This window comes from Schistocerca piceifrons, chromosome 1, assembly GCF_021461385.2.
Source record: "Schistocerca piceifrons isolate TAMUIC-IGC-003096 chromosome 1, iqSchPice1.1, whole genome shotgun sequence".
NCBI classification, from domain to species: domain Eukaryota; kingdom Metazoa; phylum Arthropoda; class Insecta; order Orthoptera; family Acrididae; genus Schistocerca; species Schistocerca piceifrons.
The window spans coordinates 282,260,160-282,280,072 of record NC_060138.1 but is presented as its reverse complement, the minus strand read 5'-3'; the positions used below and the strand labels follow the sequence as shown (position 1 = coordinate 282,280,072).

The window sequence follows — 19,913 nt, the reverse complement described above, 5'->3', positions numbered from 1 at the left end:
GAAAAGTATTGTCTATTTGAAACAACCAGGTGGAAGTGAATAATATTTATGCAACTGTAGTTATTGTACAAGTAACAACAGAAGAAATGTGAAAATAATTTACTATTTTCTCTTGTGCAACTAACAGATAGCGGTGAAACAATTTTAATTACAAGAATTGGTGATGTGGCATTTCTTGCAAAAATATTGGTCACACTGCAGAACAACAGATCCAACACAACATGCAATGGGTAAATAATTACATACGTAACTGTGGAACCAGTTCAACAATGGGCAATATGCAGCTTTGAAATCCTGCTTACGTCTACAGAAATTGGTCACTGTAGCTCTACACAATGTTTCGAAGGTCTATAGTGAAAACATTCTCCCGTAATCAACCACATTTTCACATTTTAAGGGTAGTTCAAACAATTCATGGATGGACACACACACACACACACACACACACACACACACACACACACACTTAGAATTCAGAACACAATTCAACTCAGTTAACAACATCAATATTAACATGCCTGCAGGAAGAATTACCAAACACAACCATTAGAACTTTTCATATTTCTCATCACAGAACACAGCCTAGCAATCATTTAGTTCACAAGCAGCAACAAACAGAGAGGAGAAAGTACTAGCTTCTTCACCTGACCTGAAACTTTTCATGAACTACGAACCTGTTTCCCCCATTTTCCTAAACTTGAGACAAATGTTAATTGACCCACCCTACTACACAGACATGAACACCCTGGTTGTAGATAAACATTTTTAACCTCAATGCTCTACACTTCACATGCTGCATTGTATCTCTAATCAAGTCAACTCTGATACTCCATATTTCACCCAAACAACAAATTGTGTTATACTCTCAGTAAAGACTGTATCTTGCTCCATGTGACATTTGTTTTCTTCTCCTATTATGAAACTAGAGCAAAATAGCAAATATAGCAGGAACCCCCCCCCCCTCCCCGCTCTCTCTCTCTCTCTCTCTCTCTCTCTCTCTCTCTCTCTCTCTCTCTCTCTCTGTGTGTGTGTGTGCGCGCGCGCGCGCGCGCGCGGGCGCGCGCGCGCGCGCACGCGCTCGCACGTGCATGCATGCGAATACAACACATATAATCAGAATAAGTGTGAAATAAACTTACCCCATTTCCAGGAAAATGCGCCTGAATTCAGCTCGTACTTTTAACAAAGGATGAAGATGACCACAGTCAAGAGGCGTACCCAGAGCATCAAAATTGTATGACTTAAAAGATTTTTCCTTCCATGAACCATTTGATATCATTTCTGATGTTAAATCAGTTTCTGGCTTACTCACAGATGTCCGGAATTCATTTCCTTTCCTGAGAATATAGCTTTTTAATATCCTGAAAGTTACACAAAGAAATGATTCGTGTACTTTATTGTCTGCAATTATATGTGTAGTTGCTAACATTCTATAGTAATTTCTCTATACACATATACAGCATGTAATTCTTTTAAAACAAACAACAGTATGTACCGATAAGTACTTTTCTAATGGACATGCTACCCTTAGATCATATGCAAGACAAGTTTGCAATACTCTCAGCTATGAAAGAACAATAAGAAGCAGGAAACATCTGAATTCGATTGGTAGTTTATTGAAAATGGATGCAGCAGTATACTACACCCCTCTGAACACGAGAGTTAAGGCAGTCTGATCCAAATGCAGGTTTGATTTCTGCTGAGTATTAACTGAGTGAAAGCTGCTTATTCTTGGGAATAAGCTAATATTGTTAAAAAAAAAAAAAAAAAAAAAATATGACTGCAAGGAAAAAAAAACACAGATGATGTGACTTACCGAACGAAAGTGCTGGCAGGTCCATAGACACACAAACAAACACAAACATACACATGAAATTCAAGCTTTCGCAACAAACTGTTGCCTCATGAGGAAAGAGGGAAGGAGAGGGAAATACGAAAGGATGTGGGTTTTAAGGGAGAGGGTAAGGAGTCATTCCAATCCCGGGAGCGGAAAGACTTACCTTAAGGGGAAAAAAGGGGTATACACTCGCACACACACACATATCCATCCGCACGTACACAGACACAAGCAGAAATGTCTGCTCGTGTCTGTGTATGTGCGGATGGATATGTGTGTGTGTGTGCGCGCGCGCGAGTGTATACCCCTTTTTTCCCCCTAAGGTAAGTCTTTCCGCTCCCGGGATTGGAATGACTCCTTACCCTCTCCCTTAAAATCCACATCCTTTCGTATTTCCCTCTCCTTCCCTCTTTCCTGATGAGGCAACAGTTTGTTGCGAAAGCTTGAATTTTGTGTGTATGTTTGTGTGTCTATCGACGTGTCAGCGCTTTCGTTTGGTAAGTCACATCATCTTTGTTTTTTTATATATATATATATATATATATATATATATATATATATATATATATATATATATATATATATATATAATTTTTTTTTTCTTTTGATAGGCCAATGTAAAGAGGCCAATGTAAAAATACCCAGACTCGTGAACAGGGGTCGAGAAGAGGTTCATGAACTTCTGCCACTTATTGCTCGAACTGCCTATTTCCAAGCCAAAAATATCCTTCTAGAATGGGAAGATTTACCCCAAAATATAATACCATATCATATAAGTGAATGAAAATAAGCAAAGTAGACTAATGTTCGTGCTGAACAATCACTCACTTCAGATACTGTTCGAATAGCAAAAATGGCAGCAGTAAGTCTTTGGACAAGATCCTGAACATGGGCTTTCCTTGACAGTTTACTATCAATCTGAACACCTAGAAATTTGAGCTGTTCAGTTTCAGTAATCATTTGCCCATTCTGTGAAATTAAAATGTCAGGTTTTGTTGAATTGTCTGTTACTAACTGTAAAAACTGAACCTTAATGTAATTCAGTGTTAGTTTATTTTCTACAAGCCATGAACTTAGGTCATGAACTGCACTATTTGAAACCGAGCCAGTGTTGGTTGGTTGGTTTGTGGGATTAAAGGGACCAGACTGCAACGGTCATCTGTCCCTTTTTCCAAAAGAGTAAAACCACCCAAAGAGAATAAAAACGAACAGCAGGAAAGACGTCGGACGACACGGGACAAGAAATACGCCGACAGAGATCAGACAAAACAAATTAAAATCACACAGAGTGTGACTGTGGTTAACCGACCATAGAGAAAAAAAAGGAAAAGCCAACCACCGAGAACACATTAAAAACTCTGTTTAAAATCGGAGGCCAAAAGCCAGAATCAACACTAAAAAACAGAAACACTCAGATTAAATGATAAAAACCCCCTGCCCGAATAAAACGTAAAACTAAGCCAGCCATAGCAGGGTCATCAATTAAAAGGGCAGGGAGCGTGTCAGGCAGTGCGAACGTCTGCCTGAGCACAGCTAAAAGCGGACACTCCAAGAAAATGTGGACCACAGATAAAATGGAGTCGCAGCGACATAGAGGCGGGTTCTCACGGCGCAATAAGTGGCCGTGGGTCATCCGTGTGTGCCCAATGCGCAGTCGGCATAGGACGACAGACACCGGGATACCGACATGACGGGGGTCCACACAAAGACCACAGAGCGGCCGCAACGGGCAAGAGTATGCAGTGACTCATGGATAGCCATCACCAGACGAGAACGAGGGAAACACTGGTCGAGACCTCGTAAACCGCTCAGGGAATCGCTACAGATAACGAACGACTCACCTGAGCAGGAGCGGATATACTCTAGGGCACTAAAGATGGCAACCAGCTCATCAGTGGAAACGCTGCAGCCATCCTGCAAGGAACGTTGTTCGGAATGGTCCCCTAGAGTTAGCGCATACCCGACACGACCAGCAACCATCGAACCGTCGGTGTAAACAATGCCAGAGCCCTGATACGTGGCCAGGATGGAATAAAAGCGGTGGCGGAAGGCCTCTGGAGGGACTGAGTCCTTCGGGCACTGTGCCAAGTCGAGCCAAAGGCAAGGGCGAGGAACACACCATGGGGGTGTACGCAAAGTGGCCCGGAAAGGAGGTGGAACAGTGAAAACACTAAGCCCGGAGAGCAGCTCTTTGACGCGGACCGCGATCGTACAACCTGACCGGGGCAGACGTTCTGGCAGATGGGCGACCGATTGCGGGAACAGGAGACGATAGTTTGGATGCCCGGGCAAGCTAAAAACATGGGCAGCATAAGCGGCCAGCAAACGGTGGCGCCGTAACCGCAGGGGAGGGACACCTGCCTCCACTAGTATGCTGTCCACAGGGCTGGTGCGGAAGGCACCAGTGGCAAGTCTTATCCCGCTGTGTAGTATTGCGTCCAGTACCCACAACGCAGATGGGGAAGAGCCAGTGTTGCACACAACATCCTTTACTACCAAGCTAGTACCATTAGCAAACAGAAATGCACCCTCCCACCCCCAGCCCACTTGACAGTACCCCACTCACACCCCACATCACATAATTTAGAAAGGAGGTTAATGAATGTAGATGACGTTGGTAGCACTGCTGAAAAACATTTGCTGGCAAAAAAAGGTCAATTCTATTTTTGTGGTAAGGGATGGTGTTTCGTTTACAGTCAACCTAAACTCACTTTCCCATTTCCTGTACAGGTGTTCAGTACAATGTCTAATTGTGGTTGTAAAAACTCTGCTGATGGTTTTTGTTATAATTGTGGTGAATCTGTGATTAAAAAAACATCAAAGAAACATTACAGGCTTTGTGAAAAAGGTTTATCTATCATACTTTGGATCTGAACTTGGTGATCAAGATAAATCTTGGGTGCCACATAAGGTATGTATTGTGTGTGTTGAAGATTCTAGAAAATGGTCCAAAAAGGAGGAAAAAGCCTTTAGATTTGCTGTTCCTATGATATGGAGGGAGCCAAGAAATCATTCCGATGATTGCTACTTTTGCAGTGTTGATATTACTGGTCAAAAACAAGAAGATAATAAGCTACCCTAATCTTCCATCTGCCATCCAACCAATTGGACATGATGTAGATTTGACAATTCCTGAACCACCAGATGATTTAAATTCTACTACAACAAAAGTATTTTCTGATGTACAATGTGATTTAGATGAACCAGATAATGATGAATTCCATTGTAATACAGAAAGTCTGGAGCCCAAATTGTTTACTCAGACCGAGCTTAACAATTTGGTTAGGCATCTGGGATTAACGAAAGAAAAAGCTGAATTGCTTGGCTCTAGATTAAAAGAAAAGAACTTATTGTCAGTTGGAACCAGCATATACAAGAATATAAAGAGAGAAAAGCAATTTTCCAAGTTTTTACAACAAGAAGGTGATTTAGTGTACTGCTCAGACATTCCTGGTCTGATGAATGAGTTTGGTATTGAATACAAAAAGGAAGACTGGAGACTGCTTAATGATTCATCCAAAACTAGTTTAAAGGCTGTTTTATCACACAATGGTAACATGTATGCATCTATACCTGTTGGACATTCTGTACATATGAAAGAAAGCTATGAAAACCTAGAAATAGTGCTAAATAAAATAGTCTATTCTACTCATGGTTGGATGATATGTCGCGATCTAAAAGTAACATGCATGGTCCTTCATCAGCAAGGTAGCTTTACCAAATTTCCATGTTTCTTGTGTGAATGGGACAATAGGGCTAGGGATCAACATGGCTGCAGGAAGAACTGGCCTGTAAGGGAGTCTTTAAAACCTGGTGAGAAGAACATTCTATGCAAAAACCTTGTAGATCCAAAAAAACGTACCCCTACCACCTCTACATATAAAGTTAGACCTAATGAAACAGTTTGTAAAGGCTTTGCCTAAAGATGGGCAATGTTTTAAGTATCTCTGCCAAAAGATTCCACACATTTCAGAAGCTGAAGTAAAAGAAGGCGTCTTTGTCAGATCTGACATTAGAAAATTGATGTTTGATGTTAACTTTGAATCCAAATGACCTTAAATGAGAAAGAAGCATGGGTATCATTCAAGTAAGTTGTTACAAAGTTCTTAGGATATGAAAAAGAGCCAGAATATGTTCTATTATAGCTACTAGGTTAAGGAAGTTTAAAACTTTAGAACATTTAATGAACCTGAAAGTTCACTTTTTGAACAGTCATCTTGATTACTTCCCAGACAATATGGGAGATGTTAGTAAGGAGCAAGGACATCATTTTCAGCAAGACATTAAAGTGACAGAAAAACGCTACCAAGTCCGCTGGAGCACCAACACGAGAGAGGACTACTGTTGATCACTTCATCGAGAAGTTCAGCAAGCGACTCATCGTAGAAAAATCTACAAAAGAAGCTTCAAAGAAAAAAGAGAAAGAAAATACAAACTAATTGCTACTGACAAGTGAAACCTCTATTAACACACATCATTGTTTTAGGTAGCTTACTGTAAATACAAACCATGCTTATGTTGTAACAAAGGATTTCATTAATTACCCCATTTACTGTATAGTACAAGATTTTTAAACTTTATAATAAAAAGCATATTGCTCAAAAACTATGAGTGATGCAAAAAAATTAAGGCCAGATTTGGATTCAGCTCATAAAAACCTATAAAGATCAGTTATCAAATTAAAAAAAGTATTTTAAAGAAAGTTTTCGTTGCCCTGTGTTATTCTTTAGTGTTATTTTAAAATAATCTGTTAGTTCACTTTAAGTCCAATCTTCAGTTTTTCTTCACTTTAAGTAATGACAAAGCTTATAGCTCCTTTTCTGTTGCACAGTTGGCCACCCTAGCGCACTGTACTGCAGTGCCCATATAGGTAAGAGTGTTGTCTGCATTCATTAATTTTTGTCCACACTGGTCACATGGAAGTAGCAAAATGTGTTTCAATCTTGAGGAAACAAGTCATAATTAAAATATTCTTCAGTAAAGTGTTTTGAGAGGGTACAGGAAATTTGAGGTTTTAGTTTGAGAGATCCTCTCATGAATATTGTTTTTATTTAAAATTCCTGTACTCTCAGTATTGATTATGAGTGAGCAAACATACTGTATGGTTGTACTGAGTTACCAAGCATTGCCGTTAAATAAATATTCTATTTTGTAATGATTTATTTATGCAACATGTACGGGAATTAAATTTCTGGCTGTATTTTGCAATTTTTGTTGGGGGCACTTATTCAGCTGCGTGTGGTGGTGTTGATGCAGTGACAGAGGCACTGACATCAGCACAGCTGTAGCAATGCCACACATCACACCAAGGAATACTTTGGGCAGAGCCTTATGTGGAAAAACATTCTCAATGATATATCAAGAATAATGTAAATTGGATATTATGTACATTCAATCGTTTGAGATCCTTTACATCGAAAAAGTCTGTTGTACCTAAAACCAGGTTGTTACTATCAAGTCAGACTAATGACTGAAGTATCAACAATGAAGGAAAAGACAGATTGCTACTTACTGTGAAGATAACATGCTACATTGCAAAGAAGCAAAAGTAAAAGACACTTTCACATAAGTTTCTGGCCACAACCTTCATCGGAAAAAGAGAAATCCACACCATTCATTCACGCAAGCAAGCACACCTCATGCACACATGACCGCCAATTCCAGCAGCTCAGGCTAGACTGCCTGTCTGCAACTTAGTGTATTATCTTTATGGTAAGTATTAATTTATCTTTTCCTACACTGTTGATATTCCTGCCTGGAGTTTCCATTTTTTAATGACTACCTCCTCTTCTATTTTAATTTCCAGTTCAATCTACTTCACTGCAGATTCACTTTTCACATGCAGTTGCCACATGGAGGGTTCTGGAGTGGTAAAACCATAAAAATTCTTTGCATGTGTTTCTTCTTAAAATACTGATCAGTAATTATTCTTTTATCTCTAATTTTTTACAATGAGTTTTGACTGTTATAGATGCTGATCACTTATTACAGATTCAGTTATGGAGACCTGTTTCAGGTGATATTAATTTCACAGCAAATTCCATCAAGTACAAGACTTTCAATGTCAACATAATTCATCATCATCTTGAGTGTTCATTGGTGGCTCTCGCAGTTAAATATTCTGAAGTCCTCCTAGGAAGTCCATGTGGTGTTGGTAACTCTATGCACCACCGGGGGCGGACCGGAGCCTACAGAGAACAACAGAATCCCTGCGAGAGGCCCGCATGGAGGACCCCCACACAGTCGTGGTCTCCTTTACTCGCTGCAGCTTGTTGGGTGCATACAGAGTGCGCTATTCGTCTCCCCACATCCCAAAGACCTGACGGCGCAACACCGATCGGAGATCAGTTGCCGGTAGGCCGATCTCCAGCGTCAGTTTGCAAGTAGCCTCTTTGGCTAACTTGTCGGCGAGTTTGTTTCCCGTTATCCCAACAAGTCCCAGGGTCCATATGAACACCACCGAACGTCCACGCTATTCAAGAGCGTGAACAGACTCCTGGATGGCAACAACAATGGGATGGCATGGGTAGCACTGGTCAAGAGCCCGCAAACTACTGAACTACTGAGAGGGTCACTGCAAATGACAAAGGACTCTCTAGTACAGGTACGAATACGCTCAAGGGCACGAAAAATCGCTGTTAGCTCTGAGGTGTAAACACTGCAGCCTTCCGGCAAGGAGCACTGGTCTACATAGTCCGCATGTGCATAAGCGTACCCCACACGGCCACCAACCATTGAGCCATCGGCATAGATAATCTCCGAGTCAGGGGATGCGTCTAGGAGAGCAAGAGACTGGCAGCGCAAGACTGCAGGAGGAACTGAATTTTTTGCCATCGTGAGAGGTCCAGCCGAAGCTGCAGCCGACGAATACACCAAGGTGGTGTATGTGGGTGGACCTGGAAAGCAGATGGAAGAGGCAAAGACTCGAGGTCACTAAGGAGTGACCAAACACGGATCCCAATTGTATGTCCTGACCTCGGCCGCCGGTGTGGGATATGGACTGCCACATTAGCGAAAAGGAGACGGTAGTTAGTGTAATGTGAAAATTAAAATTTACATTACAAAGCGATGTTGTTTCAATAGCTAATGAGAAGAAGAGATAAATAAAATAAAAAGGTAACACTACAATTGGCGTCCTGGTGACAGGACGTGCAATCTTCGGATTTGATACAAGTGCAGTTAGGATTTGATACAAGTGCAGTTATTATAAATTTTGGACATTTTATCTAATTTTAACCACTTAATAGCATCAGAAGATGAATTTGGACTAAGTCTCATTCATTTCAATTGTAATGTTACGTGCATGAAATTTACAACAATATTGTTTTCCCTGTTATTAATTTGTGTCAATTTACATTTTCATGTTGAGGAAATTAATTTGGTAAAAAAAAAAAAAGGGAAAAGGATAACGTTCCATAAAATAATTTGCACGGACGCAAAAGAAAAATTTGGGATTGAAAACTATATATTTGACGCTACATTTGCAACATAAGACTGAAAATAAAATGGTGAGTACAGCAATTTACATTTTTTCCAGTTTCAAGCAGCCATCTGTACTTCCTTTATTCCGATCCATTTATTTCGAAATTATTTTTTTTCAATTTGTAGTTAAAATTGATTTACTACTATTATTGCAAATGATAAGTGAAGAGCATATTCACAGTCATTTGTTTGTGAGAGGGAAATTTCAGTGCCAATTTAATAATTCAATTTCTAATTAGAAATCATTTAGAAATATCCATTTCCACAAGAGAAATTTCAGATTTCAACATATCATATATAAAAAAAAATATTTTTTTTACCATTGGAAAATTTTATTTGCAATTAATTATGAAAATCGCAAGATGGACGCTAGACGCGTAGAAATTGTTTCCGCGGACGAGCTTAGTGAAAGTGACACATTGCAAAACATGTCCGACAGTCAAATGAATATTGAACTTAATAGGGAGGATGTTCAAGACATAATTCTACCGGATCGATTAAGACAACAACCCCTATATTTAAACAGATATACAGGCGAATGGAGAGTGAGTACTATGCGACAAAACGTGACATTGACAACGTCAACTTCAGAACCAGACATCAATCAGACACGAAAAAATGACGAAACTAAGACACAGGACTCTGACCTGCTCAACCAGATTCTGAAGTTACTTGGTGACCAAAACAGAAAATTTGACACTTCAGACAAAAGATTTGATGCTTTAGACGACAATTTAAAACGTGACATTGGGAAATTTGACACTTAATTCGATGAACTGACACGGGACATAAAACAAAATTTTGAAAAACAATCGAGACAAATTGCCGACTTGACAGAAACCACCAGTAGTCTTGGAAGGAAATTTACTGACTTATCAGACAAGGTTACGAGACAAGAAAAGGTATTTGTGGAATTCAGTGACGAGACAAAAACTGACTTACAACGATGTAATGAGAAATTGTTAACAGTAGTTTTTGAACAACAGAAAACCAGTACCCAAGTTGACGAATTACGACAGTCACACAATTCCGTAAAAACAAACCAAGAACACTTAGACCTGACGATTACAGACCTTTCAGACAGATTAAATGATGTAACATTGGAGCAGAAATCCTTACAGGAAAAGTTAGAAAAGCTTGAAGACACAGCAGATGTAGCATCTTTAAAGAATGACACAACTCTAGCAGAAAAACTTGTACATGAATGCAAATTATGTGATGATTATTTAAATGAGAAGTTTGAGACAATGACACAGATCATTTTAGATAAAACAAAGGAACAAGTAAAGGGAGAAACAGATAATATTCAGAAAGAGGTACGTAAACTTAAAGAGAATGTAATACCAAGTTCGTCAGTGATACCAAAACCCATAACAGACAACCAAAACATAAATGAGAATCATAATAATGCTAGACCCATCACACAGCCGAAAATAGAATTACCAATGAGTGATACAAATCCCAATGAACCATTTTCAATGCTACCACAAGATCAAAATTACTATCAGACATCACCACATACTATGCACAGTTTGACACAAAATGCAGGACCCATAATACCATCGGGAGTAGCTGATGAAACATTAGTACGACATGGATACTTTCAGACATTTTCATGTGATGAGAAAGACAAAGTGCATCCGATTGTTTTTATCCGCTCTTTTGATGGTATTTTCCCGAGACATTGGTTAGAAGCCGATAAAATTCGATACGTTACAAATTTGTTACGTGGAAGAGCAGCTAAGTGGGGAGCAGCAATTAAAAGACGATGTTTAACATTTGAACAGTTTGAACAAGCATTTCTTGAGGAATTCTGGTCGATCACAGAACAGCAAAGTTGAAAACGAGAAGTATACAATCCAGAAATTTACAACCCGAAGAAAGAGACTTTACGACAATACTTTGAACGCTACCTAGACAAAACATTATATTGGACAAAACCAGTAGATTTACCAGACGTAATTAGAACACTTAAAAGCCACTTACCATTTCCTTACCATGATAAATTAATAGGAGTGTCCGAGGACAACATAAAGAATTTTTTTGGTTATGTTGATGAGATAGATGTTGTTTACAGAGATGAGATCAGGAATTTCAATCAATTGTATCCGATCCATCCAAGCAATTCGCGTACGCACAACAGAAATGACGGAGGCTATTGGAATCCGCCTCCGACACCACAACAAAACACTCAAAGAAACAATTCACACTACACTGGGACAAATCCATTCAATATTAGGAGAAACAACTTGCAGCATTGGCAAGGAAGCAGTAATTATTACTATAATGGTTATCGGAACAGTAATTACAATCAGAACAATAACAGTTATATTCAAAATAACAACAACAGTAGAAGGAACCGAAATTATAGAGATCAAAGAAGAGAGGATAACAGGTACCATCCAGGATATTTTCAGAGAAACAACATCCAACAACATCCAAACATGTATTACAGGAATAACAGTAATGACAATACCAGTTACAGTCATGGGCGAAATAATGTATGGGGAAATCACAATGGACAACCGCCACGACACATGCAATACAGCAACCCTCAATTTGTACCTAACGGAACTCCCAATGTGACGCGGGGTAATGTCAACAACCAAACAGCTGATACTTGGGTGACGCACGACAGAAATGTAAATATTATTGAGTTGGGCAATGAACTCAACCCGCAGCAACAACCGAATTTGCCGGAAAACGAACGACGACCGAGCTAAGCGCTCGAGTTACGGTCAGTAGGGAGCAGAGCGCAACGGAACCGACGATTTGTTTTCTCCGATATGATGACAGTAATAAAATAGAAAAAGAATTATATCAGGATGTAGATCTTAATAGTACCAGTAAAACAAAGAAGATTATCCAGGCTATAACGCAAGTTATGATTGGTAGTTATGAAGTGGAAGTAATGTTAGATACAGGAGCAGCAGCAAGTGTCATTTCAATGTCCTTATATAATGAACTCAAACAAATAATGAACATACAAACATTGCCAGTACAGAATTGTCACATTATAAGTGCCACCGGTAACAAATCAAAGAATGTGAAATTTCAAGTGCTAATTAACTTCACATTTTCAAATATACCACTCAATTACAGTTTTCTGGTAGTAGACAAATTAGTTATGCATTGCATATTAGGAATTGACTTTTTGAATGAATATCAAGCAATCACAGATTTAGGAAAAGGGAAATGTCATTTAACCGTAAACCAACAACAACTGACAATAGAGTTAACACAGGGTAAAAACTTAAACAGTAAACAAGGTAAATTTGAACAGTTACATTTTGTATATCCACCAGCAATAAACATATGTGATTTAACTTTTAATGAAGCTGTATCTCAGGGAATTAAACCTAATGATTTATATGAGAAATGTACAGAATCTGAATATCTGACGAAGGAACAACAACTTGAATTACTTGAAGTTTTGCAGCAATTTGCTGAGGTATTTGTGGAGAAACCTGGAATTATTAGAGGCTATACTTATGAGATGGATGTTAAACCACACAAAACATACTGTAGAACATATTATAATATTCCTTGGTCAAAGAAACCCGCAGTTTTGAAAGAGATTGAAAAAATGCAAGTTTTGGGTATCATTGAAAGGTCACATTCACCATATTGCAGTCCGATACTAGCAGTTAATAAAGAGGATGGTAGTGTAAGGTTAGTGCTGGACGCACGAGAAATTAAAGTTATAATCCCAATCAACACACGACCTATTAATTTGGAAGAACAACTTTTAAAATTTCATAATGTACAGTATTTAACCAATATCGACCTCCGCTCATCATTTTGGCAGGTGAACCTCCATAAAAACAGTCGTAAATACACTGCATTTCTATGTGAGGGACGTAGTTATCAATTTTGTGTTCTACCCTTTGGTCTACGAGTGAGTGCTGGAGTATTTATTGAAGCCTTAGATGCTGTTCTTGGACCACAATTGTTATCGCAAATCACAGTTTATGTTGACGACATTGTCATTGCCACCACTACTTGGGAAGAACATGTAAATCTTTTGAAGCAACTTCTGACTAAATTTTCTGACGCAGGTGTCACTATCAATTTATCAAAGACGAAATTCGGGAGGAGAGAAATCAAATTCCTTGGTCACATCATATCAACTGAAGGCATTTATCCAGACTCAAGAAAAATTGATGCAATAAAGAATTTTCCATCCCCACAGAATCGTAAACAACTCAAAGCCTTTCTTGGTCTATCTTCATTCTTCAGGAAATTTGTACCCTACCACCTTCTTAACAGTCCACATCTTCTATCTTTACTCAAAAAAAAAAAAAAAAAAAAAAAAAAAATAATAATAATAATAATAATAATAATAATAATATTTGGAAATGGACAGAGTTCTGTCAGACAGATTTTGAAGCAATTAAGAATGCTTTAGTTAATGCACCGTTGTTATGTCATCCTGACATGACGTCAGACTTTTGCCTAGTAACAGATGCAAGTTCCTATGGGCTCGGAGCATTTTTATTCCAAATTCATGTAGAAGATGAACAAACAGTCATCAAACCTATAAGTTTTGCTAGCCGCACTCTCACTGAATGCGAAAAGTCATATTCAGTGACCGAGCGCGAAACACTTGCCATAGTATGGGAGTTTCGCAAGTTTCGCTACTTTCTATGGGGAAAACGTACTAAGCATTATACTGATCATCAAGCTCTTTCTTTCCTGCTATCATGCAAGTTATTACATCCACGGCTTGCACGCTGGTGTGCATCAATACAAGAATATGATTTTGATATTATATATATAAAAGGAGAATCCAACATTATAGCTGATGCTCTATCTCGTTTGCCACAAGGCCTACAAGAATTTTCAGATGTGACAGAACAAACATCAGATTTCAAAATTTTACTCATGTATGATGGTACATTTGCACCTTACTACAAAAACATGTGCAGGAAGTTAGCCATATTGCAGGACAATGATCCCAGGTGGATCCAGATAAAGAATAAATTACGTGCAGGAACAGACCCACATCTTGAAAAATATTACACGTTACACAAAGAAGTATTATTTCACCGACGAAACCCTGAATCACAGCATTGGTGTGTTTGCTTACCTGAAGCTCATGTTGATGATTTTATTTTATTTACACACAGAACTTGGGGACACTATGGTGTAACCAAATGTACAGATAAGATTATACAATATTGCTACTTTCCAAATTTAAGGCGAAGAGTATTGAGTAATATTAGGAAATGCATCATATGTCAGAAAGCCAAATATTCTAATCGCACAAGCATGAATGAATTGCACCCAATCATACCTAAGAGGCCATTACAGCTAATTTCTTTAGATATTGCAGGACCCTATCCACAAGCACGTGGAGGAATGAAATACATCCTTTACTTTTGAATGCATTGTGGGAACAGCAGTGATCAATGTCTTATAAATAATTACTATTAAAAACAGTCTTGACCACAATTTATTTAATAAGGTGACCGGTTTCGACCACTACTGTGGTCATCTTCAGACCATTGAGTAGGAACCTCTTTGTTGGAAAATCACTACTCTCCAACAAAGAGGTTCCTACTCAATGGTCTGAAGATGACCACAGTAGTGGTCGAAACCGGTCACCTTATTAAATAAATTGTGGTCAAGACTGTTTTTAATAGTAATTAAATACATCCTTGCTGTGTTAGATGTTTTCACAAAGTATTTAAAATTATATGCTTTACGTTCAGTTTCTACCACTGCTATTACCAGACCTCTATTAACAGATTATTTTGTAAGAATAGGAAAACCTGAAGTTATGATCACAGATAATGCAGCATATTTTACCAGTTTAAAATGGAAGACATTTATTGAAGAACAGGATGTTAAACATATTTTAATTTCAAGATTTCACACAGCAGGAAACCCAGTAGAAAGAACATTTCGAGAATTTGGACAGTTTATGAGAACACACACACCAGAGAAGCACACAAAATGGGTAGAATACCTAGCACCATTTGAACAAATAGTGAACAATTTAACTCACATTTCTACTGGATACACACCAACTGAATTAATTATGGATAAAACATAAAGAAATGAATGGACAGACCCTCTACCTAAATTTACAGCAACAACAAATCATGTTAGTTTAGAAGAAAAGGTAAGACAAGCTTACACAACATTATGTGACAAAGCTAAGGAAAGAAAGCAGAAATATGACAGAGGTGTCAGGAAAGCACAAACATTTCAAGTTGATGAGTTAGTTTTACTAAGAACACATCCTAAACCCACAAAACTGAAACATTTAAACAGGAAATGGCAGATCTTATACTCTGGACCATACCGAATTGCAAATATTCCACACCCTGGCTGTTATTCATTAGAATATCCATTAACACATAAACCCAGAGGTCTGCATCCACACAGACATTTGAAAAAATACATACAGTAAAATGTTAGCTAATGAGAAGAAGATAATTAATATGATATACAGTTATGATGAGCCTACATTTAAGTTATACAGATACTTACAATCTAATGAATGCAGGTAAGTCTAGAAAGCAATGTGAACCATCCAATAGCTAATAAGATATTTGGTTATAAGAGGAGCTGCTATTGAGGCATATACACATTAGAGGAGGCAGAGAACTGAACAGAATTATTTTCTTTAGGAGGCATGTGATAATAGTAATGTTGATATGAGTGATTTGAATGGCTGAATGAGATGAGTGAATGTAATTTTAGTTTAATAAGAGGATAAATAGTAATATGGAGAGAGGTAAATGGAATATAAGATGAGAAAAGGGTATTATTATTGTTGTTGAAGTAAAAAGTAAGTGGTGATGAATAAGAGGTGTGTGTGTGTGTGTGTGTGTGTGTGTGTGTGTGTGTGTGTGTGTGTGTGTGTGTGTCTATATATATATATATATAAATAAAAAAAAGATGATGAAACTTACCAAACAAAAGCGCTGGCAGGTCGATAGACACACAAGCAAACACACAAAATGACAACAATGTATATTTTTCCCACGTGGAATGTTTCCCTCTATTATATATATATATATATATATATATATATATATATATATATATATATATATATATATATATATATATATATATATATATATATATATATATATATATATATATAGAAGGAAACATTCCACGTGGGAAAAATTATATATAAAAACAACGATGAGGTGACTTACCGAACGAAAGCGCTGGCAGGTCGATAGACACACAAACAAACACAAACATACACACAAAATTCAAGCTTTCGCAACAAACTGTTGCCTCATCAGGAAAGAGGGAAGGAGAGGGGAAGACGAAAGGAAGTGGGTTTTAAGGGAGAGGGTAAGGAGTCATTCCAATCCCGGGAGCGGAAAGACTTACCTTAGGGGGAAAAAAGGACAGGTATACACTCGCACACACGCACATATCCATCCACACATACAGACACAAGCAGACATATTTAAAGACAAAGAGTTTGGGCAGAGATGTCAGTCGAGGCAGAAGTGTAGAGGCAAAGATGTTGTTGGAGCTGCCACCCATTCCACATCAAACGGTCCCTTCCCTACAGCTTAGGTCTTCGTGGCAAACGAATCTGCTCCAGTCCGGAATCCCTGAATCATTACACCAACAACCTGAAAACAGCTTTTGCATCCCGCAACTACCCTCCCGACCCGGTACAGAAGCAAATAACCAGAGCCACTTCCTCGTCCCCTCAAACCCAGAATCCCCCACAGAAGAACCACAAAAGTGCCCCACTTGTGACAGGATACTTTCCGGGACTGGACCAGACTCTGAATGTGGCTCTCCAGCAGGGATACGACTTCCTCAAATCCTGCCCTGAAATGAGATCCATCCTTCATGAAATCCTCCCCACTCCGCCAAGAGTGTCTTTCCGCCGTCCACCTAACCTTCGTAACCTGTTAGTTCATCCCTATGAAATCCCCAAACCACCTTCCCTATCCTCTGGCTCCTATCCTTGTAACCGCCCCCGATGCAAAACCTGTCCCATGCACCCTCCCACCACCACCTACTCCAGTCCTGTAACCCGGAAGGTGTACACGATCAAAGGCAGAGCCACGTGTGAAAGCACCCACGTGATTTATCAACTGACCTGCCTACACTGTGATGCATTCTATGTGGGAATGACCAGCAACAAACTGTCCATTCGCATGAATGGACACAGGCAGACAGTGTTTGTTGGTAATGAGGATCACCCTGTGGCCAAACATGCCTTGGTGCACAGCCAGCACATCTTGGCACAGTGTTACACCGTCCGGGTTATCTGGATACTTCCCACCAACACCAACCTATCCGAACTCCGGAGATGGGAACTTGCCCTTCAGTATATCCTCTCTTCTCGTCATCCGCCAGGCCTCAATCTCCGCTAATTTCAAGTTGCCGCCACCCATACCTCACCTGTCTTCCAACAACATCTTTGCCTCTACACTTCTGCCTCGACTGACATCTCTGCCCAAACTCTTTGTCTTTAAATATGTCTGCTTGTGTCTGTATGTGTGGATGGATATGTGCGTGTGTGCGAGTGTATACCTGTCCTTTTTTCCCCCTAAGGTATGTCTTTCCGCTCCCGGGATTGGAATGACTCCTTACCCTCTCCCTTAAAACCCACTTCCTTTCGTCTTCCCCTCTCCTTCCCTCTTTCCTGATGAGGCAACAGTTTGTTGCGAAAGCTTGAATTTTGTGTGTATGTTTGTGTTTGTTTGTGTGACTATCGACCTGCCAGCACTTTTGTTCGGTAAGTCACCTCATCGTTGTTTTTTATATATATATAATGTTGAGGAATAAGTATATGTTATTTTGTGAAGAATGAATAATGGGTAGGTGAGAATGTTATGAGTAATTGAGAATATGTTGAGAGGAGAGAAACTAGATTTGAACGCTATATCACATGTACTCATGGAATACAGAATGAAAGTAGTGGAAAGAATATTATTTATTGAAAGATTGGTATGCCTGAGATGATAACTTATGTGGTGTCTTATATATTCTTATAACTAAAGGTGAAAGTATAGATTTATATGGAAAGAATTATTTACAGAAGCCATTGTTGGAAATATACCAGAAGATTTAAATCTATAACACTTTAACACTAATCTAATGGGAACTTGTAATGAAATTTTTGGAGTTATGTAGGCTTGACACTTCAGATTGGAAGAATTATTTAAGAGAACATATTTAGCAGTCATCTAATGACATAATTAAGGCTCATCTACTGAACTGAACTGATGCACCGTTAAATAGAAAGGAGAATAAGGAGAAAACAAAACGTCAGTCCTCTGTTGCGGCTCATACTCTCATCCCTCCCTTAGAAAAATTTATACATGTTGATGAAATATTGGACATTATATAATTCGTGATTATCTGACAGTATGGAGAGACATACACAAATATTTATTTACGAATAGAATTTTGCAGGTACCACAAGGTAAATACAGAATGGATATACAGCATGGAACGCAGCAGCAATTATCTAAGAAGATTTATTTATTTATTAAGTAAAACATTTATTTATATTGCTTAATACTTATGAAAGGAAGGAGATGAACTACACAAACTTTATAGGAACATGATTGACTTGAACTATATATATATATATATATATATATATATATATATATATATATATATATATATATATATATATAATAGAGGGAAACATTCCACGTGGGAAAAATATATCTAAAAAGAAAGATGATGAAACTTACCAAACAAAAGCGCTGGCAGGTCGATAGACACACAAACAAACACAAACATACACACAAAATTCTAGCTTTCGCAACCTATGGTTGCCTCGTCAGGAAAGAGGGAAGGAGAAGGAAAGACAAAAGGATATGGGTTTTAAGGGAGAGGGTAAGGAGTCATTCCAATCCCGGGAGCGGAAAGACTTACCTTAGGGGGAAAAAAGGACAGGTATACACTCACACACACACACATATCCATCCACACATACACAGACACAAGCAGACATTTGTAAAGGCAAAGAGTTTGGGCAGAGATGTCAGTCGGGGCGGATGTACAGAGGCAAAGATGAAGTTGAAAGACAGGTGAGGTATGAGCGGCGGCAAATTGAAATTAGAAATTAGCGGAGATTGAGGCCTGGCGGATAGCGAGAAGAAAGGATATGCTGAAGGGCAAGTTCCCATCTCCGGAGTTCTGACAGGTTGGTGTTAGTGGGAAGTATCCAGATAACCCGGACGGTGTAACACTGTGCCAAGATGTGCTGGCCGTGCACCAAGGCATGTTTAGCCACAGGGTGATCCTCATTACCAACAAACACCCTCCCACCACCACCTATTCCAGTCCTGTAACCCGGAAGGTGTACACGATCAAAGGCAGAGCCACGTGTGAAAGCACCCACGTGATTTACCAACTGACCTGCCTACACTGTGAAGCGTTCTATGTGGGAATGACCAGCAACAAACTGTCCATTCGCATGAATGGACACAGGCAGACAGTGTTTGTTGGTAATGAGGATCACCCTGTGGCTAAACATGCCTTGGTGCACGGCCAGCACATCTTGGCACAGTGTTACACCGTCCGGGTTATCTGGATACTTCCCACTAACACCAACCTGTCAGAACTCCGGAGATGGGAA

At 39.0% G+C, this 19,913-nt stretch overlaps 1 protein-coding gene across 1 annotated transcript in view; it reads right to left on the bottom strand.

The window, feature by feature from the left end:
- The window catches only part of LOC124783379 (phenylalanine--tRNA ligase alpha subunit), a 145,035-nt gene that overhangs the window by 63,943 nt on the left and 61,179 nt on the right, over window positions 1-19,913 (bottom strand). Inside the window, exon 4 of the mRNA XM_047254057.1 lies at window positions 1,140-1,361. Coding sequence (XP_047110013.1) covers window positions 1,140-1,361 — 222 coding nt within the window. The remainder of the gene's footprint in view (window positions 1-1,139; window positions 1,362-19,913) is intronic.